Source organism: Rhinichthys klamathensis, unplaced genomic scaffold, assembly GCF_029890125.1.
Source record: "Rhinichthys klamathensis goyatoka isolate OS25496 unplaced genomic scaffold, OSU_Roscu_1.1 h1tg000672l_1, whole genome shotgun sequence".
Taxonomy (NCBI): Eukaryota; Metazoa; Chordata; class Actinopteri; order Cypriniformes; family Leuciscidae; genus Rhinichthys; species Rhinichthys klamathensis.
In genome coordinates, this window is record NW_026607107.1 from 198,586 (window position 1) to 220,763 (window position 22,178).

At 42.3% G+C, this 22,178-nt stretch overlaps 1 protein-coding gene across 1 annotated transcript; it reads right to left on the reverse strand.

Annotated features, from left to right (window-relative positions):
- Window positions 1-19: 19 nt before the first annotated feature.
- On the reverse strand, window positions 20-20,545 carry LOC130076630 (Fc receptor-like protein 5). The gene is made up of 6 exons (XM_056241782.1): window positions 20,236-20,545; window positions 17,311-17,583; window positions 16,320-16,592; window positions 619-753; window positions 515-539; window positions 20-432 (listed from the first exon to the last, which is right to left on the reverse strand). Exons 1-6 carry the CDS (start codon window positions 20,390-20,392, stop codon window positions 351-353), a joined length of 945 nt encoding a protein of 314 aa, XP_056097757.1. The 5' UTR covers window positions 20,393-20,545; the 3' UTR covers window positions 20-350.
- Between the last annotated feature and the right edge of the window lie 1,633 nt (window positions 20,546-22,178).

Below are 22,178 nucleotides of genomic sequence, written 5' to 3' on the forward strand. Positions count from 1 at the left end.
CAAAAAATGACTCCAATACTTTTGTTTGTAACAATATATTTTTTACAGTGTTGGATTGTCATGATCATTGATAATACAACAATGTCACTAATGTTTTTGACCCTGTATTTATTAATTAATTTATTTATCTTATCTATCTATTTATTTATTAATTATTAAAGCAAGTTCAATAGCAACATTTGGTAAATTAAACATTTACTTGGTATATAAAAGCCTTACAATCTTAAACATACGACACATTTACAACAAAAAGTTTAGCTCCAACCATAATTAAATACACCTGAACCAGCTAACCAAGGTCTTCAGGATCCCTAGAAACTATAGTGTGGTTGGAGCAGGTCTGGTCTGGTCTAGTCCGCAAAATTCACGATGAATGTTTTCATTTCCACAGTTTGAGGTTTAAAGGAAACGTCAGCTGGAAAGTTCATTCTGCTGAGAAGAACAGAAGAGAGATTAGATCCGTTCCTTACACGGCATCATATCCAAATGAAGCTTTTGAGAGACTAAAACTCACGGCATCGCATCAGACTGGATCTCATCTGAAGGAGAAAGAGAAAGAAAAGCATGATAAAGACCTTGTGCCAAAAACACATGATGAAACGAGTGGACTGAACTTACGGTTAATGCCATGTTTCCAGGAGTTGTTTCTGCGCTTGGTGCTCCAGAACAGAAAACATGAGGCTCCTACGATCACCATCAATAGGAAACCACAGAAAACTAACGCAATGACCTCCATGGGCGTCGCTGACAAATCTGTGCAAGAACATACGAAACAAAAGCATCATCAACTTTCTCTAAAGTCACCATGAAATCAAAACTGACAATTTTTTTTAATGTAATATTGCAGTGATTATTCTAAGAGTACGTTTACACGACAACGCTATGCTTAAAACGGAGAAGTTTTTCCTTTGAGTTTTCCGCGTACAGACACGGATCCACGAAAAAGATTAATAACGCTGTATTCTGCTGCCAGGCCAGTAGATGGCGATGAAACACTATAGACTGAACACGTAACACGCATGTGCATGACATCATTGCCTCCAGAGATTCGCGTTTTTGTTGTTTACATGCGATCGGACCAACCAACACAAGTATCGAAAACGAAAATAGGGAATCGATTTTAACGGCTTTTTTTTCTTTTCTTTTTTACCAAAAATGTGTTTTAGGTGGACAGATCAATACAGCACACAGAACATGTAGGATGTTGTAAAATAACAATGTCTTTTCTGTTCACCAAATGCTATTTAATATTCTCTATTACTTCAATGCAAGTGAACAAGCGCGCCGTTATTTGTTGCTTAGTGACGTGTGTGTTCAAGTGAGCCAGAAATTTAATATATAATATATTTAATATATCATGAGGACCACGAGTTGCGTATTTGCACTAAATCCGCACAGATTTGTCTTACACGAACTTCCCCAGCAAAGTGAGTAAACATATGTAGCCCCCCCCCCCCCCCCGTAGGGCTATGGCAGTGCTTACTACGCCACCCCTTGGACAGGACTAGTAAGAGCAAGAGGACTCTATGTTACAACAAAAGCATGCCCAGGCTTGGATTAACAAAGTGTAAAAAAATACAATCTTTATTTTTTTGGTTTCAGTAAAAAACATGAGTCGCTTTTGGTTGTCCATAAATAACATGAAAATACATAATTTAACATAGGGATAGTACATAGGAGGGTGGGCCACCGGATTACAAGCCGGCCCAGGCCTAGGTTTCAATACCACACGTGAACTAAGGCGCACCCTTGATGTAGAACCAACACTATAAACACAGCCTTCACACCCACAGCAATCACGCTCCTTGAGCCATTTCTAAAAGGTGCACACGTCACAGCATTACACTGCACACATTGGTTCCCCAAATGGGTGAAACACTCAAATTAAGCTAGAACCTGGTGCGCTAGTCTTTCCTATGGGCCCGACCCACCCCAAGACTACTACTGGGGAGGGGGATGAAACAAACAAATACGAAAAGAAGAAAAATCGCTAGCCGGTGGTCACAATTAGTTCACTAACACCAATATCTTACAATCCACCGGTTAGCAGGAAAAAAAAAAGAAAAAAACATTTACCAAAGAAACTGTCTAAAAAGCAGCACCTGCACATTCATACACATTTAAACATTCAAAAGAACAGCAGCCGACAATGGATTGGCTGTAGCCTCTATAAAAAAACAAGAGACGCAGTTGAGTGCTCTGTGTGCCTAAAATTTATAAGCAGTCAGTCCCTTATATAGCTACTAAACCCCCGCACACATGCCAACCACCAGACAATAAATTCATCATCAGTCAATCTATTTACATAAAGCTGCTAAACGCACATTCCCTTTTTACCACACACATAATAATCATAGCCATTACATACCCGCCTGCCGTCAGGTGATTGTGTGGGTAGACAGTGTTTCGCCGCATCCCACTTTCACCAGGCTCACGAAACGCTGGTGAACATAACACCGGAGCCCCATTACAACCAAAACAATAAACAAGCAGGGAACGCTAACACAGTCAGATTAAAATGTACCTCCGAGTTCGTCAATCTAGGCGTTCCCACACGTTTCAGAAGCATACACACCAACAGTCGTGCTGTTGGCAGTCACTCGCCACCTTGCGCTAACAGCACCCCGGAATACTGCCGCGCTCCAACCCGTTAGCAGCTAGCTACAATGCATGGCTAACGGCATAAGGACCCCAGATGCCTATATACCTGCCTGCTCTCAATTCTAACCACTCCCACCCACATTAGGTACCGTAGCAGCACGGGGGGGAGTGAAAGCAAGCCGAAGTGGTGAAGGAGAGAGATGGAAAAAAAGGACCAAAACAAACGTCTCAAACCCACAGGCTACAATCCACCCCCTCCAAATGAATCGGCGCCCCGACGATGACACCTCATGTCTGGGGGTCTTCATCCCCCATTTCCGATGGACCATAATTTATGCCCCTAATCGACCTGGGTAGATGGTAAGGATTGGAATGTTGCCCTGCTGTAGACCTCGCTGAACGCCGCATGGCCACAGTGTTGTCCTCAGGCACCTCAGCTGTATCTTCAATGTCAATTTCCTCCAACGCTGAAGTGCCGGTTGAAGCAGGTGCAGCTTGGGGCTCTTGTTCAGCACCATACCAAATGATCACATCCTGGGCATAACCATCGTCACCAACAGGAGGGTCTTCGGGGGTCTCCTCTTCCCGAGCTGGACCAGGAAACCCACCAGGCCCGGGCCTCAATCCCGCAGGGACGCCGCGCATCTCAGAGCGATGCACCTGTCGAACAGATCCACCCGCATCTGCAGGAATCACCGTGTATACCGCTCCTGCTCCAGAAGGGCAGCGCACCACTCGATAGGCTACAGAGTTCCAGTAGTCCTGGATTTTATTTCTCCCATAGGGGTGATTCCGCAGATAGATCAAATCCCCTTCTTGGAAGCCAGCATCATTCACCTGATCATTATGGCTCTGGTTCCGCCGGAGAGCCAATTCTTCTGATCTCTGTCTGACGTGTTCATGAGCCATCCTGACGCTTTGCTGGTGTTTTTCAACCCACTCTTCTAGGGTGTTGGTGTCTGGGACAGCCTCTCTGGTACCAAGCAAGAAATCAACTGGCAGTCTTGGATGGTGGCCAAACATCAAATAATATGGGGTATGCCCTGTGGTCTGGTGGGGAGTAACATTATAGGCAAAGGTGAGCTGAGGCAGATGGTGTGGCCAACGACGCTTCTCTGTCTCGGGTAGGGTGCGCAGCAAGTCGTGAAGTGTGCGGTTGAACCGCTCGCACTGGGCGTTACCTTGAGGGTGGTACGGAGTGGTGCGGCTCTTTTGTATACCGTACGTCTGACACAGTTGCCGGATCAGGAGGCTCTCAAAGTTTCGTCCCCGGTCGGAGTGTACACGGGCTGGGGGACCAAACCTGTGGAACCATTGCTGCACCAGAGCCCTGGCCACCGTGTGCGCTTTTTGGTCTTTAGTAGGGACAGCCTGCGAGTACTTTGTGAATATGTCTCTGAGGATCAAGACATTCTCTCGTCCATAACTAGCCGGCTCTAGCAGAGTAAAGTCCAGAGCTAAGATTTCATTTGGTCGAGTGGCTTGCATCGTAGACCAATATGTACGGACTTTAGGCTGGACCGCCTTCCCCACAACGCATCGCTGGCACTGCTGGCACCACTGTTCAGCATCTTTAGTCATACTGGGCCAAAAACATCGACTCCGGAGTAGCTGGAGTGTTCTTTCCGTGCCTTGGTGCCCCTGCTCGTCGTGGACACTCCGTAGAACTTCTGCTTGCAGGCACTGGGGCAGCAATAACTGGAGAGTCTCCGGACCTCCCCCTGTTGCATGAATCAGGCGATAAAGAACTCCTTCCTCGTCGACTAGGCGGTCCCAGTGTCGGAGCAGGGCTCTGCTGGATTTGGGCAACACTCCACGCTCCGCTGCCCCTGGCCGCCGCCCTTCGTGATAGTACTTCTTCACGGGTCCAATGACTAGGTCGGCTTCCTGAAGCGAACTTAGATCCTGAGGTGTACGCCCCGGTAGGGCCACCACCTCCCCGCATTGGCCCTCTATGACAGGTGTCAGACCAAGGCTGGTCAATGCGCCCAGGGCGGGGACCTCCGTCCCGACGGTGAAACGTTCCAGGTACTGACGAGAAAGAGCATCCGCATTCTGATTGCTCTTGCCCGGCCGATATCTGAGGGTAAAATTGAATGACGCCAGCTGAGAAGCCCACCGCTGTTCGGTTGTGCCCAGCTTTGCCGTAAGCAGATGGCTCAGGGGGTTATTATCAGTGAGGATTGAGAAATGGTTCCCCAGCAAATATTCACGGAACTTTTCTGTTACCGCCCACTTTACCGCAAGTAGTTCCAGCTTCATGGAGCTATAATTCTCCATGTTTCTTTCGGCAGCTCTGAGTCCCCGACTGGCAAATGCAACTGGGCGCACCTTCCCTTCATGTTCTTGGGAAAGGACTGCACCCAGGCCTCCGTAACTGGCATCTACCTCCAAGATGAAAGGCTTCTTAAAGTCGGCATATGCCAGTACTGGGGCCGAGGTAAGTCGCTCCTTCAGCGACAGAAATGCTCGCTCACATCCCTCGTCCCATGCCGATGCCAGCGGAACTGGGGGGGTCTTTCCCTTTCTTCGGGGTCCGCTGAGTCTCCCTACCAGCTGGTGAAGTGGGGCTGCCAACTTTGAAAATCCCTCCACGAAGCGCCGATAATAGCTCGCGAAACCGAGAAAAGATCGTAATTCGGCCAGGTGTCCAGGACGTCTCCACTCCTTGACCACCTCTATCTTGGCGGGATCCGTAGCAACTCCCTCAGCAGAGACCACATGCCCCAAGTAACTGACCTGGCGCTGGAAGAAGTGGCATTTTGACAGTTTCACTTTTAGTCCCTGTTTTTGCAGACGGGAAAACACCTCTCCCAGTCTTTCCAGATGCTGCTGAACGGTGGTAGAAAAGACGATCACATCGTCCAGGTACAGTAAAACGGACTGATATCTGCAATCGCCGAACATACGCTCCATCAAACGCTGGAACGTTCCAGGTGCATTGCACAGTCCGAAGGCCATTCTGTTAAACTCGAACAGCCCAAAAGGGGTACAGAAGGCAGTCTTTGATTTATCCTGCTCCACCATTGGAACCTGATTGTATCCACTTGCAAGGTCCAAGGTGGAAAACCATTTCGCTCCTGAAAGTGCATCCAATGATTCTTCTATACGAGGAAGGGGATAAGCGTCACGGCGGGTTTTTGCGTTTAACTGCCTGTAATCGACACAGAGGCGTAAACTCCCATCCTTCTTAGTCACCAAGACTATCGGAGACGAATATGGACTGCTACTTTCTCTGATGACTTTACTATCTAAGAGCTGTTGGATGTGTGCCTTTACTGTTTCATACTGGGAGGGTGGAATTCTACGGTATGGCTGCCGAACAGGAGCATTGTCCAACAGGGGAATCTCATGGCTGATTAAAGACGTGCATCCTAGATCCCCCTCCCCTTGGGAAAAGATGTTACTGTACTGGAACAAGAGGGCTCTGGCCTCTGCAGCTTGTTGCGGGGTCAACCCCGGGAAGTCTGGCGCTGTAAACTCAGGGACACTGCAGCACTCAACTACCCTCTGTGTTGAGACATAAGCTTGACACTGTTCCCATAAAGGGTCAACTGATATGGAAGCAGCGGTTCCCGTTGCAGCCGCAGCCACAACTTGGACAGTGCCAATAGGATGGCGTGGGGGCAACCATACCTTTGTGTTACCAACATTCACTACAGGGGCATATACAAAACCCTTTCTCGCCGGCACCAGGGTAGGGGACACCAATAGGCCTTCAGGCAATTGCTCCTCATCAAAGCCCAATGGCTCTAGCAAAAACGCTGCGGACTCAAGCTGGGGGCATGTAACCGGGACCATGGTTAGGGCTCCGGCCTCAAGACAGACTGCCCCTTTCCCATGGACTTTCACTTTGAACGGCTTCGGTGCATTTACAATGGCCTGGATCTGTTCACAGTGTCTCAATGCACGACGGGCTGCCGGTGCTGCCGATTTCACAGGAGGGAAGTGGAAGAGCTGTGAGCCATGTTGTTTAAAAAGGACCTGATAACATTCCCCAATTACATTCATTCCCAGTATCCCGGGTGTTATGAGCTTGCGATCTTTAAGAGTGCTATTCTCTGGGTCTTTCACAATTAAAATTCCCCTCCCCGGAATGCATTGCCCCAATACCCCCACATCCAACTCTAGGTAACCAACATAGGGGATGTCTAAACCATTAGCGGCCTTAAGCCCAAGCCATCTACAATCTTTCTTTTGTAGGTGATGGAAATGCTCTCGAAAGAAACTCTCGGTGATGGTGGTCACCATTGACCCAGTGTCAATCAAGCATGGAACCGTTACATCTCCCATCAAAACAGACAATACAGGAAATTTTTTAACTAACTTATCATATGATTGAGGATGCAATGAGCCATACTCATCCCTTCCCAGTATGTGGCTCTGCACACTGGGAGTTGCTAGTTTCCCGACTGACTAAGGAGGTTGTCTGGGCCTGATGCTAGGTTAGGGGGGATATCAGGGGGTAACCGTGGAATTGACCTACTATTATGTGTGGAGGGAGCTGCCTGGCAGTAGCGGGCTATATGGCCTGGTTGATCGCACCGCAAACAAATGGGCTGACCATTGGGGGCGCGTTTGTATCGCCCACCCCGGTGTGATGGAGGGGCCTGTGATCTACCACTAGGATGTCCTAACTGCCTTACGAGCATGTCCAACTGAGCATGTTGCTTAAGGACCAAGTCTTTTAATTCAGCGAATTCTGATGACTGGGGGGCTGTAACACATTGCGACACAACCTGAGCTTCACTGCTTACTCCTGGAGTACGGTAACTACGGTCTCGGTTGGACTGACCCTCCTGCACCCACCTTATAGCTTCCTTCCGTATGGCTGGAAGAGTCAACCCGCTATCTGCTCGTACCAATCTCTTGAGTTCTCTACGTAACATAGGATCAGAGACATTTTCACAGAACTGGTCTCGCAGAACAATATCAGGGTTTCTGATGGCACCTTCATTTGACTGTTTTACCTTATCCAACATTTCCATTAACGCATGAGAAAACTCAAACAAACTTTCATTGTCTTTCTGCTTTCTATTAAAGAAACGCTGTTGCCAGTACACATACGACTTAGCACACCCATACACTTCCCTTAAGACTTCAATTATCGACTCAGGGTTTTCACGGGTGGCTGTAGGACGATACTTAACCTCATTCCGGGCTTCACCCTCTAAGTGATCAAACAAAAACAATGCCTTATCAAAATTAGACATATGCATTGCCCGAATACAACTTTTCGCTTCTTCAATCCATTCTTCAACAGACAAAGACCCTGCACTTGCAGAGCCAGAAAACTTCGGGCACCGCCGCTCTCGAGGTATAAAAAGCGCTTGCTCCCTTCGGACAGGCTGGGTACTAGTAACACTGCTACTAGCAGTGCCCGCTGTCCCACCCCCCGAAAGTCTCTCATTTTCAGCCTGGAGCTGCTCCAACCGTCGTCGCAGCTGCTGTAACTCTCCCACGGACTCTTCTCCATCACTCATATTGCCAGCTGCTGTTCTCTATACACGTTGGTGTATTCTCTCTCACAGACACACACACACACACACATACACAGGTGCTGCTTAAGTAGACTAACCTAGCGACTCAAATGTTGACCCTGCCGACTGCGCCAAAATGTAGCCCCCCCGTAGGGCTATGGCAGTGCTTACTACGCCACCCCTTGGACAGGACTAGTAAGAGCAAGAGGACTCTATGTTACAACAAAAGCATGCCCAGGCTTGGATTAACAAAGTGTAAAAAAATACAATCTTTATTTTTTTGGTTTTAGTAAAAAACATGAGTCGCTTTTGGTTGTCCATAAATAACATGAAAATACATAATTTAACATAGGGATAGTACATAGGAGGGTGGGCCACCGGATTACAAGCCGGCCCAGGCCTAGGTTTCAATACCACACGTGAACTAAGGCGCACCCTTGATGTAGAACCAACACTATAAACTCAGCCTTCACACCCACAGCAATCACGCTCCTTGAGCCATTTCTAAAAGGTGCACACGTCACAGCATTACACAGCACACATTGGTTCCCCAAATGGGTGAAACACTCAAATTAAGCTAGAACCTGGTGCGCTAGTCTTTCCTATGGGCCCGACCCACCCCAAGACTACTACTGGGGAGGGGGATGAAACAAACAAATACGAAAAGAAGAAAAATCGCTAGCCGGTGGTCACAATTAGTTCACTAACACCAATATCTTACAATCCACCGGTTAGCAGGAAAAAAAAAAGAAAAAAACATTTACCAAAGAAACTGTCTAAAAAGCAGCACCTGCACATTCATACACATTTAAACATTCAAAAGAACAGCAGCCGACAATGGATTGGCTGTAGCCTCTATAAAAAAACAAGAGACGCAGTTGAGTGCTCTGTGTGCCTAAAATTTATAAGCAGTCAGTCCCTTATATAGCTACTAAACCCCCGCACACATGCCAACCACCAGACAATAAATTCATCATCAGTCAATCTATTTACATAAAGCTGCTTAACGCACATTCCCTTTTTACCACACACATAATAATCATAGCCATTACGTACCCGCCTGCCGTCAGGTGATTGTGTGGGTAGACAGTGTTTCGCCGCATCCCACTTTCACCAGGCTCACGAAACGCTGGTGAACATAACACCGGAGCCCCATTACAACCAAAACAATAAACAAGCAGGGAACGCTAACACAGTCAGATTAAAATGTACCTCCGAGTTCGTCAATCTAGGCGTTCCCACACGTTTCAGAAGCATACACACCAACAGTCGTGCTGTTGGCAGTCACTCGCCACCTTGCGCTAACAGCACCCCGGAATACTGCCGCGCTCCAACCCGTTAGCAGCTAGCTACAATGCATGGCTATCGGCATAAGGACCCCAGATGCCTATATACCTGCCTGCTCTCAATTCTAACCACTCCCACCCACATTAGGTACCGTAGCAGCACGGGGGGGAGTGAAAGCGAGCCGAAGTGGTGAAGGAGAGAGATGGAAAAAAAGAACCAAAACAAACGTCTCAAACCCACAGGCTACACATAGAAACGCCAGTTTGGCACGTGATTTGACGGCGTTTCCCGCCAAAGTTCATTTGTACCCGCATCTGGCGGGTCGAGGGTGTTAATCTCAATCCCTGAATGTTGCGCTCCTGTTTCTCATTGTGACGAAACTTCACCAATAAATCATCAGGAATATTGCTGACTTGTGCGTCGCGAGCGCCCTCTTTACGCTCGTCCTAACGCCTGTTAGGTGTCCGTGGATTTGCCTGTATTTGGTGTTGAAAATGGAAACGTCTTTAGACATGGAAAATCAATTTTACAATCGATTCAATGAACACTTATGTCTCAAAAATCGAACAGGATTTTTTCACAAAAGTGACAGCCCTAGTTGAACCTGGTGCCCTTGACACCTGAAAATATTATACTCAGTTGACTTTCATATTTTATGGAGTCAGATGAAACGAATTAATACATAAGATAGAATGTATTGTATTTAATTAAAAATCCCTTTGCCATTGGATGAGACGGAACGCATTGAAACCTTCACCTCTAATCGATACCGCCATTGGATCGAATTAGACGGACTTACAAATTGGTGACCCCCGCGACGTGATCGCAACAGGATTTCGCGAGCAACGTCCTTTCCAGCAAAGTATGGGGATTTTTAAATCAACATGAGGTTTGAACATCTTCTCTTTCTTCTGCCGCTGCGGTAAGTCAACTTTTTTCTTCCCTTTTGAGAAGTGTTGAGAAAATGTTGTTTGCATTGTTACGGGTAGAAAAGCCCTTTGTTTAGTCCGGAACTGAAATACGTGAGGACGTGATAAGCGACAGCGCAGATGAAGAATGAAAACCCTTGTTAATAGATTAAAGATATCCTTGTTTGCCTAAGCAACTAAAAACGAAACCTAAAATCGGAATAACATCTTCCAAATGTTTTTCGTGTAACGTTACTTGATGAGGAGCTGTAAAACAAACCCTAAAAGTTTTCAAATCAGCCGCATGTTTGTCGCCATTGTGGTATTGGCTTTGTTGAAACGAACTAGCAACACGTGAAGAGAATCGGCAAACAACAGAAAGAAAAATCTAAGTTTGTAAACGGAGAAATCGGAGAACACGTGATTTTATAAATAAAAAGGCAGATTGATGCATTGTTTATAAAAAGCTAAATTTGGAAAAACAGGATGATTTACAGGCTAAAATCGGATCTCAAGGCTAAGCTAAATGTTATTGTCCATGCTGCTTCCAAAAGGAGACTAAGCTAAATGCTAGTACGGTTTTGCCCATGCTACTTAAAAAACGAAGCCACATTGAATAATATTCTTGACAAACTCTATATTGCATTTGAAAGCTTCCACTTTAACACAGATGGGATTAAAAAGCAATAATGCAATAATTTGTATTTTCAAATTTGGAGTTGTGCTTTAAACATTGTAATGCACTCATAGAACACACTTTATAGTTGTTTGTGCCACCATATGTGCACATAGGCTAATTGTAAGTTTATTCTTTAAACACAGGATTGCTTTACTGTTTGTGTATTTGGAACACTTAGGTAAAGGCTGTTGATGTTGTATTCTAGGCCACGTTTCCTGTGTGAACTGAATTAAACGCGTGTGTCTCTATGCTGAATGTGGTTATAATGTGATTCACAATGAATTTGAAAGTCAGAAACCACGAACGCGCCACATCTTTTGCGTCAGTTTAGCGATGGCTAACATCCGGTATCATTTTCAAATGACCTCTGATTTGATGACCGGACCTGGCGAGAGTGTGTCGTGCGGACTTTAGAGAAGGACTGCACAGCGATATAGTTTCCTAATCTAAAAACGAAAAAAAAAAAATAAGTAAAGAATGAAAAGAATTATCAAACGTTAAAATGACTTTGCCTTCATATAGTCTGAATCCTTGTATCCTTGGTGGAAAACTCCCATAGCTGCGGTAAAACCACGCAAAGGAACATAGATGAGAATCAGAAACTGTGAACGCGCATCTCATTAATCCTGAAACAAAAAACCTTTTCATATTCAAAGCTTTAGAGAACGTAGACTTTACCTCTCCACTCTATGGGAGCTGTTTCGCATACCAAATTTGTAAATGGTTACGTTTGAATTAATTCTGAATGACTCTGAAAGACTGTTTTTTCCATAGATTATTGGATTCGTATATTTCCACATCTTTCGCGTCAGATTAGCGAGGGCTAATATCCGATACCATTTTAAGTGTACTTGAATGAGGGGACAAGTTATTTCCGACTAGAATCAGCAAACGCTGGTTAATCAACCTAGGGTTGGGTGTGTCCATATCCACTGTTTTAGGTCAGTGATCGCTTTGGATAAACGTGCGTGGTTTAAAGACCACGGGCTTGGCCTGAAGCCATTTTAAGGGAAGTTGAGTTGATAAACTGTCCTCTTTCTTGGTGGTCAATCGTCCCTACTAAAGTGACACATTGATTTAATTTCTAGAGGAGGCATTCAAGGGGACTTGTAAAGATATCTCTGATTGCACGTGTGAATACGGCAGATCCCAGATATTTAGTCAAATTACCTCTGAATTGGTTATTGGAACTGACGGGAGTGTGCCGTGCGGCCTTGGGAGAAGGAACGCTGAGCGATATAGATTCCCTGATCTAAACGGATAAAACTAAAATTAAGAGTTCAAAAGAATAATCAAACGTTAGAATGGCCATTTAAAAAGACTAAATGAGAACAAAAGGTATTCGAAACCTAGCAAACAGAAAGGAGAAACAGCGAATGTACACCTTATCAGCCCTGAGCCAGAAAGCCTTTTCATATTCAAATGTATTGACATGCGAATGAGCAGAGACTCTTCAGAGACCAGAAATAATATAATTTAATTTATATTCTTAAATATAATGTAATTGTATTATAACTCAAATTATAATATACATTATATTGTAATCGCCAAACAGGGCATTAATTTGAGAAGTATGACATTAACATTAATCCTTACAGTTCGATTTCGTTGACCTGCTATCCAGTGCCAAAAGGGCGGAGGTGTGTTTTAATTTTTTGCCTTTTAAAAACACTCCCAGAAGTGTGGCACAGGTAATAGCCAACTGATCAAGGAAGCAAATTTAGAAGGAGGGTGTGAACTAAACATCAGACAGACCACAGCCTTTTGCAGGTAACTAGAGACCTGCACTAACCAAACGTGTGAACGACACCATGAACTAATTCATGCCCACAGATCTGGCTGTTATGAAAGCTCTAATGCTGTGACACAGCAGACTGTGAAGGCTCGACTGCAAGAGCAGCTTTTAGGTGTCGCACACTGCACTGAAACAACAGCAATAATTCAGACCTGGTCAATGAAAACTCGGTTTCATGTGACAGCTGGAATTAAAATTGCAATGGACATGATAATGGAGCAAGCAAAAGAATTCCACATGTCTGAATTTGAAACTGTTGAAAACATCAGAATTAACTGTGTTTCTCTCTGCATTTGTTTCTGTCAGGTTTACTTCTGCAATTCCTCAGGGGACGGATGCCAGGACGGCCGGACCTCACGATTGTTAGAACATAACCTGAGACTCGGGAGATGGGTGAAAAGACACTTCAAAGGCCATTTACATCTCACAATAGCACATCACTACATTAGCATGGCCTCCCAGTTTAGAACTGGAACTAAAATTTGCAACACAATTGTTATCCAGTAGATTCCACCCATCTCCTATGAACACTGAACACACTCCTCCATCACTACACCCTCACAGCATCATCACCTGGAATAGATCAAGTCTATCCAGACCGAACACTACACATCATGAGAAGATAAAGATGACATAGAGTCCAAAAGTGTCACTTCACTAAAGATCTATTGTGCATCTTCACACTAACAGATCCAGATAGCTTCACACACATAGGATGGTAAAGCTGATCCCATGATGACCGAGGCACACATAGCATACGCTATTCACAACACTCTGCCAACTCATGGGAAAACACTGTAATATACATATGAATGGCTACAGTCACAAATCAATGATGCAAAAAAAAAATTAAAGCAGAGGCAGACCTGCTATTAAATTTAAAAATGTTTAAACTTTCTGATTGTTATTAGGGTGGTTGGAAGGTCAGAGGGCCCCTGATTTCTCAACAACAACTAATAACAGAAACATCATAACAAATAGATCTGAAGTGTGAGCGCCTCAAACAATTACAGAATTTACAATTCAACCCTGTCATTGACTGTGACTTAGCCAACAACACACACACACACACACACACACACACACACACACACACACTCTCTCTCTCTCTTTCTCTCACACAAACTATCACACTCACACACAGACGCACACACACACACACACACACACACACACACACACACACACACACACCCTCACACAAACACACAATCTCACACCTGTTACAAGGAATGAACAATCTCCATTCATGTTCCAAGTCACTTCTTAGATTGTATAAGTGATTTACATTGGAAGATTCCTGAACAAACAGTGATTCTTCATATTTTTTTTATTTTTGAATATTATTGTTATTACAAGACGTATTGATGCATACCATTTATTTGATTGCTTTGATTACACTGACCTCTTGCTGCATTTCCTTTGTATAATTCAGACCAAAAAAATATATATATATATATATTTAAGAATTGGATATTTAATATGAGACATCCTTACCATTCAGGACCTTGAGAAACATATGAGACAGATGTACCATTCCCACCTGCTGACAAGAACATGGTATTTTACATTGAATATGACATGATTTTGTTTTGTTGCATTATGCGTTTCTAAGGATTTCTTCGCGAGTTCAAGTTCATATGTGTTCAATCGTGAAGCGGACATTTAAGATGCTTTTCAGGTGTCTCACACAAAGCAGTGGGAAGCCAAGGAGAACCCCTTCACCCACTGAGGTCTGTCCAGACAGCCGCACCGTTGGGAGGTGACAGGATTGGTCAAGAAGGGACAGATTATCATCATGGGGAAGGTGCCAGGGAAGTGAAAGTTTCTCCATGAAGGGATGACACGTCAACTGAACAAGTTGAAAGGTCTAGATTGACTCTATGAACTTTGCTCACATCACAGGATCACCGGAAGAAAGCCTGAATGCTTCATCCACCTGCTGGACTCAAGCTATATACACCTGGTGAGAACAGGTGTTCTGCAGGGGAACACAGCCCTCTAAGCTTCTACAGATGCTGACATTGCAAAGACAATTTTGAGTTACATCTCAAGGATTACAACAAACGTCTTACTCTGACCCCGTAAGTGTTCATCCGAATGTGACCCACGGGGTCAAGGAGGGAATCTGTAAGACTGGAAAACTGGTTATAGGGAACGACCACTTCTTGAGAAGACAAAGAACCCACTGCATAGTGGCATTTGGGCTCACTCTTGTGAAGGCCCCATCCGAGACTAGAGGTCTCACCTCTGAATCATCTAATCTACATTTCTTCCCCTCATCCCCCACTCCTTCCCCTTCATGCAGATCACCTGAAAACTCACATAAGAATATATATATGGTTTAATGTGAATGATTATTGTGTTTAGTATCATTTTAAATGTCCCAGAGTGAGTGGTTCAGATGTCTCATTCCAAAAGAGTAAAACAAAAGGTACTAAGGTTTTTTAGAAGTTTAGGGATATCTGGCACACAAATGAATGTGGTCTCCTACTCCCAGAAGGTGTGAACTCAAAGCTAATTTCCACTGTTAGCAAATGGTACCATGTAAATCAACTTCTGCCCCCAGTAAGTCTGGGGGGATGAACACAGTAAATTTCCACTGTGAATACAGGTTTACATATGAAATGAGGTCTGGCTATTTAATGGAAGGCAGCAAGGGATCGTGGCTCTTTCTGTATTTCAGATAGCCCATGAGGTAGCTCATGTAGTTCGTAAATGTTGGGTTTGCATCTATTTATCTAATCCTAAAACATTTGATGATTTGCATGGATTATCTTTCAATTGATTATGGAATTGTTATAATACATTTACCTGACATAATAAATTGTTATATTTGATTATTCTAACAGACTTTGACTTTATTTTCATTGGAGTTAAAAGGAATAGTCAAACATTAACGTATATTTAAAGATGCACAGATATCATTGAAAAACACTTTCATTTTGTGGAGTCAGATGAAACGAGTTAATACATAAGATAATGTATTGCATTTAATTAAAAATCCCTTTGCCATTGGAAGAGACGGAACGCGCATGTGACCTTCACCGCTAATTTGAATACCGCCATTGGATCAAATTAGGCGGACTTACATTGTTTTACCTTTTACTTTTTATAATCAATAAAGGGCGTTTGACTCAGTCTTTGCACGTTCGCTCTGTAAACACTGGGTCTATACTTACGCCTACGTCACGCTTGACCTTTCACCCTGATCACGTAATGTGTGTCGCATCACAGCTCGTGCAAGACCAGCATCTGTGGTTTAAAAGTATATAAATGTTTATTTTGTTATAAATGTCCGCTGGTTTGTCTAGATCAGACTCTTATTCCTCGGCTGGATCGTGTCGAGACTTTGAAGCTGCACTGAAACTCACATCTGGACCTTCGACCTGTTGGACCCCATTGAAGTCCCTATATGGAGAAACACCTGGAGTGTGTTCCTCAAAAACCTTCATTTCTTTTCAACCGAAGAAAGAAAGACATGATCATCCTGGATGATGTGGGGTTGAGTGAATAAATTAGGAAATTTGAATTCTGCAGTGATCGGCTCCTGTGACGGAGCTACACACCCCCGGTCAGGTTTACCGGTTCACTCAGAACCCAGTTGCCCTCGTTGCTGGCGTTGCATCTCACGCGACCCGTGACCCGGTTCAGCTCGACCGGCACATGGAAGATTGCGCTGGTTCCTTCAGTGGTGTTCTTCGTGATGACGTCGGTGTCGTTCAACAGGCTGAAGGTAATTAACGGAGATCCTTTCAAAGACCGGCACGTGACGATGGCTCTAAAGCCAGCGTCTCCAAGCTTCACCACCTCGAGGGAGATTTCAGGCTTCGACACGTACTCTAGAAGAAAAAACTTTTTTAACTCCATTAAACTGATCAAAAGTGACATTTATAATGTTACAAAAGATTCCCTTTCAAATAAAAGCTGTTCTTTTGAACTTTCCATTCATCAAATAATTATGGAAAATAAAATGTGTCAGTTTTCAACATTGATAATAATCATAAATGGGTAACACTTTACAATAACGTTCATTAGTTAACATGAACTAAGAATGAACTACAGCATTTATTAATCTTAGTTAATATTAATTTCAACATTTGCTAATACATTATTAAAATCAAAGGTTGTATTAGTTAACATTAGTTACTGCACTGTGAACTAACATGAACACACAATGAACAGCTGGATTATTATAAACTAACATTAACAAAGATTAATAAATACCGTAACAAATGTATTGCTCATTGTTAGTTCATGTTAGTTAATACAGTAACTAATGAACCTTATAGTAAAGTGTTACTCATAAATGTGTCTTGAGCATCAGATCCTCATATTAGAGTGATTTCTGAAGGATCATGTGACACTGAAGACTGGAGTAATGATGCTGAAAATTCAGCTTTGATCACAGGAGTAAATTACACTTTACTATATATTCACAGCTGTAATAATATATCAAATTTTTACAGTATTTTTTTTATCAAATAAACACACTTTTTTCTAAAAACAAACTTGTGAATGGTAGTGTAATACGATGATTAATCTGTATATCCATTATACCTTTGACCTGCACAGATATGACATCACTGCAGCTGAAGGTCATCGTGTCATTGAATCGGTTTGATGCCACACACGTATAATTGCCTGTGTGTTGCACAGAGAGCCGGTGTATGATCAGTGTGTCGCCAGTCGTGTCGTACGGCCTTTCGTTCCTAAGCCACTCGTAGGAGACGTACGTTCCTCTGCTCTCTCTGCACTGGAGGCTCAAAGTTTGTCCTTCCCACACGGTCTCACTGGCGGGATGGGGAGCGATTGTCACGTCCTCCACCGGGACTGCAGAACAAACGGCAAAAACACTGCAATTTGCTGAAGATGTTGATATTTATGGACAAAAAGTGATGAAATTCTGATGAGATGCATATAAATATCAGCATCTGCCAATAATATGTCTTAGTAAGATGATGTTTAAATGCTTAGTTTTATGATCTGTTTTTTTTTTTAAATAATGCAATGTACTGAAATGATGATTGAGAGATGAACAAATAAACCTTCTTTAAAAGCCTGATGATCATATTTAATAATAAATGATGGATAATCAATAAACCTGCTTCAGTCCAGCTAAAAAATATTACTAACAATATCAAAGTTATTCTGGCGTTTACTTGATCAAATCTATGGAAGCTTGTTTCCGCCACAGAATAAAAAATAAAAAAGGTTACTACGACTTTTTATCTCTTCTGACTTTTTATTTCAGAATTGCGTGATATAAAGTCGCAATTGCAAGTTATAATGTCAGAATTGCGTGATATAAAGTCGCAATTCTGACTTTTTTTCTTGCAATTGCGACTTTATATCACGCAATTCTGACATAACTTGCAATTGCCACGTTATATCACGCAATTCTGACATAACTTGCAATTGCGACTTTATATCACGCAATTCTGACATTATAGCCTAACTTGCAATTGCGACGTTATATCACGCAATTCTGGCATTATAACTTGCAATTGCGACTTTATATCACGCAATTCTGACATAACTTGCAATTGCGACTTTATATCACGCAATTCTGACATTATAGCCTAATTTGCAATTGCGACGTTATATCACGCAATTCTGACATTATAACTTGCAATTGCGACTTTATATCACGCAATTCTGACATAACTTGCAATTGCCACGTTATATGACGCAATTCTGACATAACTTGCAATTGCGACTTTATATCACGCAATTCTGACATAACTTGCAATTGCGACTTTATATCACGCAATTCTGACATAACTTGCAATTGCCACGTTATATCACGCAATTCTGACATAACTTGCAATTGCGACGTTATATCACGCAATTCTGACATTATAACTTGCAATTGCGACTTTATATCACGCAATTCTGACATAACTTGCAATTGCGACTTTATATCACGCAATTCTGACATTATAGCCTAATTTGCAATTGCGACGTTATATCACGCAATTCTGACATTATAACTTGCAATTGCGACTTTATATCACGCAATTCTGACATAACTTGCAATTGCGACTTTATATCACGCAATTCTGACATTATAACTTGCAATTGCGACTTTATATCACGCAATTCTGACATAACTTGCAATTGCGACTTTATATCACGCAATTCTGACATTATAGCCTAATTTGCAATTGCGACGTTATATCACGCAATTCTGACATTATAACTTGCAATTGCGACTTTATATCACGCATTCTGACATAACTTGCAATTGCCACGTTATATCACGCAATTCTGACATAACTTGCAATTGCGACTTTATATCACGCAATTCTGACATAACTTGCAATTGCGACTTTATATCACGCAATTCTGACATAACTTGCAATTGCCACGTTATATCACGCAATTCTGACATAACTTGCAATTGCGACGTTATATCACGCAATTCTGACATTATAACTTGCAATTGCGACTTTATATCAATCAATTCTGACATTATAGCCTAATTTGCAATTGCGACGTTATATCACGCAATTCTGACATTATAACTTGCAATTGCGACTTTATATCACGCAATTCTGACATTACTTGCAATTGCGACTTTATATCACGCAATTCTGACATTATAGCCTAATTTGCAATTGCGACGTTATATCACGCAATTCTGACATTATAACTTGCAATTGCGACTTTATATCACGCAATTCTGACATAACTTGCAATTGCCACGTTATATCACGCAATTCTGACATAACTTGCAATTGCGACTTTATATCACGCAATTCTGACATAACTTGCAATTGCGACTTTATATCACGCAATTCTGACATTATAACTTGCAATTGCGACTTTATATTACCCAATTCTGACATAACTTGCAATTGCGACTTTATATCACGCAATTCTGACATTATAACTTGCAATTGCGACTTTATATCACCCAATTCTGACATAACTTGCAATTGCGACTTTATATCACGCAATTCTGAGATAAAAAGTCAGAATTGTGAGATACAAACTCGCAATTGCAAGAAAAAAAGCATAATGTCAGAATTGCGTGATATAAAGTCGCATTTGCAAGTTATAATGTCAGAATTGCGTGATATAAAGTCGCAATTCTGACTTTTTTTTCTTGCAATTGCGAGTTTGTATCTCGCAATTCTGACTTTATAACACCCAATTGTGAGATATAAAGTCAGAATTGCATGATATAATGTCGCAATTGCAAGATGTAAACTCGATAACTGCGATAAAAAGTCGCAGTTATCTTTTAAAATGTTTTATTCTCTGGTGGAAACAATCTTCCATGAAAATCAGTGTAGATTTGACACAGAAAGACTCGTGAAGCTCGAGGTGAAGGAGGACGTTTGTACAATTACACAGAGACTTTTACTGGATAAAAGAGTCTAATCTCTCAGTCACACACAGAAGGACTGGAGGAGAGTGTGTAAAAAATATCACTTTGAACATTTATAATACAGTAGTTTTAAAGGGTTAATGAGATACCAATGACTTTGAGGTCCAGGCCTTGACTGAGCGAGCTCTGGATGTCTGTGTTGTTGTGTCTGCTGGCCTTGCAGACGAGCCGACCGTCGTTTCGGGATTTGATAAACAGAGGAAAAGCGGCTATTTCTCCAGACAGAGAGCTGTACTCTGCGATCATCCTCCCCGGGTTTGACTCGACATAGAGCTCGTATAGGACAGGCACCGAAGCCGGGATCCCAGGAATCTCGCAGTAGAAATCCTCAATCGAACCTTCTAAAGCAACGGACGGACCAATCAGAACCGGTTCATCAAGCGGTTCATCCAGAGCTCCTGGAACAGAGGAAAAGAGTCGAGAACACACACACACACACACACACACACACACACACACACACACACACACACACACACACACAGCAAACAAATATGCTCTTCCTCAGTTTCTGTCTTGTTTTCCAGTAAAAAATATAAAAAAAAACATTCTTAAATCAAGATACATTTAACTGGAGAAGAAACAAAATGACTGAAGATAACAAGTGCTTTTTCTGAAAAATATATAAAAAATGATGCTTAAAACAAGAAAAAAAATAAAACATCTGCCAATGGGGTAATATCAATAATCATTTTTTGAAGAAAAAAAAAGTAATTTTTTCTGACCCAACTGTCAGATATTTTTCTTGTTTTAAGCATAGTCACATTATTTTTATACAGTTTTCCAAAAACAAAACTTAATCACGTAAGTAATTTTGCTTCTCAGGTAAATATGTGTGATTTAAGAATGTTATCTGTGAAGGAAAATGAGACGTTTTTTTGTTTTGTTTTTGCAGTGCATCTTATTTAAAACACTTAAAATATCAGAATGTCATTGCATTTGATGACACGTTTGTTGGGTTTGAAATGATAAAGCAATAGATGTAGTACTGAAGATGAAGACATTCAGTGTTGTTTTTGTTTGTGGTTTGTGGATCATAATTCAGGCAATAATGCAATTAAGTTCATAATTATCTCGGTGAACAAACACATTCAAATTGATGCATTTTGCAGATGCTTTCATCCAACGCAGCTTGAATCGCATTCAATATATATTACAGTAGTCAACATTTGAAGTGAATCAAAAAAGTTCATCAAAGTTGTCCTAAGACAAGAACAGGTATTGTTCAAAATTCATAACTTTAATGAAAGGTTTTTATCCACTTCAAATGTTGACTACTGTATCAGTTCTTGGGAATCTAAACACGTGATCTTGGCACTTTTTTGGGGTATTAAACACACACACAAACACACACTTAACCATTACTATCTATATAACCCCAGATAAAAATGGCAGGAAAAGAAAGCCACGTACCCGTCCTTGGATACAAGACAGAAATACCTGGTGGAAAAATATACATACATAAATGAAAAGAGACGTCAACAGACACCACATGAAAACATCCATCAGATATGCACAAGTTTCCTCCACCTATGAGAATCAGTGAAACATGCATCGACTCCATCCTCGCTGAATATCCAGATCCAAACACCAGAATGATCTTTATATTAATGATCCAAACACCAGAATGATCTTTATATTAATGCAGCAAGTGAACACACACACACACACACACACACACACACACACTGAAGGACGTGTCTCACTTCAACAGCTGATGGGATCCACCCTAAACACTCCATGTGTCGAGCACAGATAGGGCAGATGCCAATGCAAACCACACAACAACGACGGAAGATTGTGGAGAACACATTGCATGAACATCTGAGATAAACTATGTACTGCCTATAATATTGTGTTTGCAATAATACGGCCTAAAGGCATGATCGCTCGGCCTCTTTAGATTCAGATTTAGATTAGTGTTCAGAAGTCATTTTGACTTCAGTCATAATGTTTTTTTTTAATAAAAGTATTGGTGTACGGAAAGATAACATGAACATTTTCAGGACAGGAAAATTATAAACCGTTCATC

Excerpts from the sequence above, each read along its gene's own strand:
- LOC130076630 (XM_056241782.1), bottom strand. The coding sequence starts at position 20,392 with ATGATCGCAGAGTACAGCTCTCTGTCTGGAGAAATAGCCGCTTTTCCT. Across the intron at positions 540-618 it reads CTGGAAACATGGCATTAACC|ATGAGATCCAGTCTGATGCG; the intron begins GTAAGTTCAGTC and ends TTTCTCCTTCAG. Across the intron at positions 433-514 it reads ATCCAGTCTGATGCGATGCC|CAGAATGAACTTTCCAGCTG; the intron begins GTGAGTTTTAGT and ends TGTTCTTCTCAG.